The following is a 5,573-nucleotide window of genomic DNA, read 5'->3' on the forward strand; positions in this document are numbered from 1 at the left end:
TTTTTTTTTCTTGTAATTGTAACGTTCATCACAAAGATGTTCCTCGATTGTGCTAACTGAATAAAATTATTTTATTACATTGAACATACATCTATATTATTTACATTGGACTGGAAAGATATAATATATGGTAGTAAAGGTTTGAATGGGGGAAAAAAAGGTGGCGATTTTTGGGCGACACTAGCGTCGAGTAGTGGCGCTTTTGGCGGTATGGCCTGGGATCTTGGGCGACTAGAGCTCTCAAAAACCCGGCAACCCTGCTGGGTCATTTCGCCTCGAGCAGCAGAAGAAAAGGGAGCCGAGTAGCAGAGTAGCAGAACCAGAATTCGAAAACGAGAAAGGAGGGGAGGAAAGAGGAGAAAGGGAGCACTCTACGAGAAGAATCTTTAGTTTTAAACCATCGATAGTCGTTTATTGAAAAATTTGCCTTTGAGATTTAATTCTCGTCTTCAGGAAAATCTCAGTTCTCGCTGTAACCAAGAAACTCAATTCCGCTAGGGAAAACTCAATTTATGCTTTTAAGCATCGCCGATAGATGGCTCGGCTACATAAGCATTTTTTCGCCGAGTGACCCCCCAAAACGAAACCATCGACGTATCCACGTCAAAAAAATATGAATATAAGAAATCCTGATAAATTTAATTCGTCCATTAAAAATATATATATTAGAGTCAGTTTTCTTTTTGTTTGATGTCTCTATTTTTAATGGTAATAATGTTTTATTCTTTTATAGTTGATTAATGAAAAATATACATAAAAAAAAACACGCGGTATAATTTATATCCCCCATCTTAACCCTTGTATCTACATGCGGAAAAACATTCTTAATAAACGTTTTTTATGATTGTTCCATTTCAAATTATGTATTTCGACCTTATTGATAATTTATAATAGCTGAAAAACATGAAAAAAACATTAAGCACAAGGAGAACAAAAATCCCTCCTTGAACTTGTCCCTATGACAGCGGGTGTGATGTCCTAAGATTGAAATTTATAGATGGCACTATTAATCGGCCATTCTAGTCCGCGAGATTGAATTATTATTGATTTTAAATAAATCTTAAATTCCAAATAAACCGAAAATGAAGAATAAAGAAAGTCTGGAACGCAATGAACAAAGAGAACGAAAAAACAACTTCGCGAGCGTGAGAAAAACCGTTACAGAAATAGGAAATGTCAAGCACTTGGGTTTTTGTTCTTATAATTTACAACTCTCCAAAATTCACGTCGCTTAAACACTTTCCTCGAAAATCCAAAATTTAAAGAGGAAAATAACTTCAACGGTCACGGTCCTATGTCGTAAAATCTCAGATCTATTTCACTTCGAAAGTTTCTCTTCTCCATGTGGCTAACACATGTGGGCTCTCCTTTGTTCATTGTATCGCTGGGCTGAGGGGCCGAAAATCCTACGGGAGGAAAACTCGCGACGTCACACGCTCCCCTTCTTCCAATTTTTCACTTCCCCGTTCTCCCTTGAGTTTCTCTTTTCCCTTTCCTTGGCCCAGGGCTGCATGCGCAACTTTTGGTCTAGTGGGGGTTGCTGGACGCATCCCTTGAAGATAAGTTTAAGTTTAAGAGTCCCATCGTGGCTGTTCTACGATTAAGCCTTCAGCTTCTCTCTTCAATTAGTTTTTCCGGATAGTTATCTTTGAGAAGAGTCTTATAAGTTTATTTGTATCCCAAGTTCAAATTTTTCCAGTTCAGTTTTATCAAAATAAAAGTGTTAATGTGCTCCCTAAAGCAGCTGTGTATTGAATTTATTGCAATTTAACCCCTTAATCCAATTATTCTACAATTGAACGAGTCAATTTCGACGGAGTCCTCAGCAAAGGTTTGGCGACTAACGGATCCAGGTTTGAAGTTTGGCGCTTAGTAATCAAAAAGCGCCACTGTCCTCATAGTAACATCTGCAGGACACGGGACTGCTATACTGGCTCTTACAAAAGAAGTAACCTCGGGTCTCGGCCCGAGCTAGCTCCCCCATTCTCCAGCCGATCCCCACTCTTACTCGCGCATGCGCTTCAGCCTTCAGTCATATCTCTCCGCGCGGGCCAACTTCGACCGGCATTTTCAATTCTATTAAAAAAAGACCCAAGCGGGAATTGACAAAAAAAAATAATTAATGATTTTCAAGTATCTTTTATAGTTTGGTACAGACCACACTATAGGTTAAACCATTTTCAATCATCAAATTGGTCAATTAAATTGCGTGAAAAAAATCTGAAAAAAGTCATGAATATTCAGCGTCATTCACATAACATTTTGCACAGAATTATCATTTTTTAAAACATTCGTTGTTTATAATAAATGAATGAAATTATTTAAACTTTCGGAAGCTTTATTTTTTTAGGCATGAAATCGATTGTTGGTAAAATTCCTGGTATGAATAATTTTGTTACGATTCCAAACACATGATATTTATGGTGGAAAATTGATTGTTTATAAATTGTTTATAGAAAATGCTCGGAACTTTCAAAAATTGCAATTTTTCAATTATTTCATCAATTTTCTCTCTAGACTGAACTTTCTATGTTTTTTTAGATTTTTAAAATATTTTTTAACGGTTCCATATCGAGGTTCAAATTCATATCTGCAAAGTTTAAATAATAAAATCATTGTAAAATGTCCGGAAACGTAGGGTTCAATGGGGCTCCAATGAAAACTCTGATGTTCGAGTACAAAAGTATATAGAAAAGCATTTCACTGGAGAAATAATACCTAAAGTGCTTGGATATCCTTAAAAGCAGTGTGAGTTGAGACAAACTAACAATAAACTTACTAAAAATTAGTATTTATTAGTATATATAACCATCCAGNAAAGTATATAAAAAAGCATTTCACTGGAGAAATAATACCTAAAGTGCTTGGATATCCTTAAAAGCAGTGTGAGTTGAGACAAACTAACAATAAACTTACTAAAAATTAGTATTTATTAGTATATATAACCATCCAGAGAGAGAGAGAAAGAGAGTAAGAGAGAGAGAGAGAGAGGGAGAGATAGAGAGGGAGAGAGAGAGGGAGAGAGCGAGAGAGAGAGAGAGCGAGAGAGAGAGAGAGCGAGAGAGAGAGAGAGCGAGAGAGAGAGAGAGCGAGAGAGAGAGAGAGCGAGAGAGAGAGAGAGCGAGAGAGAGAGAGAGCGAGAGAGAGAGAGAGCGAGAGAGAGAGAGAGCGAGAGAGAGAGAGAGCGAGAGAGAGAGAGAGCGAGAGAGAGAGAGAGCGAGAGAGAGAGAGAGCGAGAGAGAGAGAGAGCGAGAGAGAGAGAGAGCGAGAGAGAGAGAGAGCGAGAGAGAGAGAGAGCGAGAGAGAGAGAGAGCGAGAGAGAGAGAGAGCGAGAGAGAGAGAGAGCGAGAGAGAGAGAGAGCGAGAGAGAGAGAGAGCGAGAGAGAGAGAGAGCGAGAGAGAGAGAGAGCGAGAGAGAGAGAGAGCGAGAGAGAGAGAGAGCGAGAGAGAGAGAGAGCGAGAGAGAGAGAGAGCGAGAGAGAGAGAGAGCGAGAGAGAGAGAGAGCGAGAGAGAGAGAGAGCGAGAGAGAGAGAGAGCGAGAGAGAGAGAGAGCGAGAGAGAGAGAGAGCGAGAGAGAGAGAGAGCGAGAGAGAGAGAGAGCGAGAGAGAGAGAGAGCGAGAGAGAGAGAGAGCGAGAGAGAGAGAGAGCGAGAGAGAGAGAGAGCGAGAGAGAGAGAGAGCGAGAGAGAGAGAGAGCGAGAGAGAGAGAGAGCGAGAGAGAGAGAGAGCGAGAGAGAGAGAGAGCGAGAGAGAGAGAGAGCGAGAGAGAGAGAGAGCGAGAGAGAGAGAGAGCGAGAGAGAGAGAGAGCGAGAGAGAGAGAGAGCGAGAGAGAGAGAGAGCGAGAGAGAGAGAGAGCGAGAGAGAGAGAGAGCGAGAGAGAGAGAGAGCGAGAGAGAGAGAGAGCGAGAGAGAGAGAGAGCGAGAGAGAGAGAGAGCGAGAGAGAGAGAGAGCGAGAGAGAGAGAGAGCGAGAGAGAGAGAGAGCGAGAGAGAGAGAGAGCGAGAGAGAGAGAGAGCGAGAGAGAGAGAGAGCGAGAGAGAGAGAGAGCGAGAGAGAGAGAGAGCGAGAGAGAGAGAGAGCGAGAGAGAGAGAGAGCGAGAGAGAGAGAGAGCGAGAGAGAGAGAGAGCGAGAGAGAGAGAGAGCGAGAGAGAGAGAGAGCGAGAGAGAGAGAGAGCGAGAGAGAGAGAGAGCGAGAGAGAGAGAGAGCGAGAGAGAGAGAGAGCGAGAGAGAGAGAGAGCGAGAGAGAGAGAGAGCGAGAGAGAGAGAGAGCGAGAGAGAGAGAGAGCGAGAGAGAGAGAGAGCGAGAGAGAGAGAGAGCGAGAGAGAGAGAGAGCGAGAGAGAGAGAGAGCGAGAGAGAGAGAGAGCGAGAGAGAGAGAGAGCGAGAGAGAGAGAGAGCGAGAGAGAGAGAGAGCGAGAGAGAGAGAGAGCGAGAGAGAGAGAGAGCGAGAGAGAGAGAGAGCGAGAGAGAGAGAGAGCGAGAGAGAGAGAGAGCGAGAGAGAGAGAGAGCGAGAGAGAGAGAGAGCGAGAGAGAGAGAGAGCGAGAGAGAGAGAGAGCGAGAGAGAGAGAGAGCGAGAGAGAGAGAGAGCGAGAGAGAGAGAGAGCGAGAGAGAGAGAGAGCGAGAGAGAGAGAGAGCGAGAGAGAGAGAGAGCGAGAGAGAGAGAGAGCGAGAGAGAGAGAGAGCGAGAGAGAGAGAGAGCGAGAGAGAGAGAGAGCGAGAGAGAGAGAGAGCGAGAGAGAGAGAGAGCGAGAGAGAGAGAGAGCGAGAGAGAGAGAGAGCGAGAGAGAGAGAGAGCGAGAGAGAGAGAGAGCGAGAGAGAGAGAGAGCGAGAGAGAGAGAGAGCGAGAGAGAGAGAGAGCGAGAGAGAGAGAGAGCGAGAGAGAGAGAGAGCGAGAGAGAGAGAGAGCGAGAGAGAGAGAGAGCGAGAGAGAGAGAGAGCGAGAGAGAGAGAGAGCGAGAGAGAGAGAGAGCGAGAGAGAGAGAGAGCGAGAGAGAGAGAGAGCGAGAGAGAGAGAGAGCGAGAGAGAGAGAGAGCGAGAGAGAGAGAGAGCGAGAGAGAGAGAGAGCGAGAGAGAGAGAGAGCGAGAGAGAGAGAGAGCGAGAGAGAGAGAGAGCGAGAGAGAGAGAGAGCGAGAGAGAGAGAGAGCGAGAGAGAGAGAGAGCGAGAGAGAGAGAGAGCGAGAGAGAGAGAGAGCGAGAGAGAGAGAGAGCGAGAGAGAGAGAGAGCGAGAGAGAGAGAGAGCGAGAGAGAGAGAGAGCGAGAGAGAGAGAGAGCGAGAGAGAGAGAGAGCGAGAGAGAGAGAGAGCGAGAGAGAGAGAGAGCGAGAGAGAGAGAGAGCGAGAGAGAGAGAGAGCGAGAGAGAGAGAGAGCGAGAGAGAGAGAGAGCGAGAGAGAGAGAGAGTCGGAGAGAGACAGAGAGAGGGAGAGAGACAGAGAGAGGGAGAGAGACAGACAGAGGGAGAGAGACAGAGAGAGGGAGAGAGACAGAGAGAAGGAGAGAGACAGAGAGAGGGAGAGAGACAGAGAGAGGGAGAGAGACAGAGAGAGGGAGAGAGACAGAGAGAG

At 45.3% G+C, this 5,573-nt stretch overlaps 1 protein-coding gene across 2 annotated transcripts in view; it reads right to left on the bottom strand.

Annotated features, from left to right (window-relative positions):
* The window catches only part of LOC107044396 (protein zyg-11 homolog), a 157,145-nt gene that overhangs the window by 9,787 nt on the left and 141,785 nt on the right, over positions 1-5,573 (bottom strand). The window contains exon 3 of one of the 2 annotated variants that reach the window (XM_015266258.1): positions 1,963-2,076. The exons of the other annotated variant lie outside the window; for it this stretch is intronic. Coding sequence (XP_015121744.1) covers positions 2,033-2,076 — 44 coding nt within the window. The 3' untranslated portion in view covers positions 1,963-2,032. Of the gene's footprint in view, positions 1-1,962; positions 2,077-5,573 lie in introns of those variants that run through there. 2 annotated transcript variants of the gene reach the window in all.

Source organism: Diachasma alloeum, unplaced genomic scaffold (genome assembly GCF_001412515.2).
Source record: "Diachasma alloeum isolate Michigan unplaced genomic scaffold, Dall2.0 Dall_scaffold_00724, whole genome shotgun sequence".
Lineage (NCBI taxonomy): Eukaryota > Metazoa > Arthropoda > Insecta > Hymenoptera > Braconidae > Diachasma > Diachasma alloeum.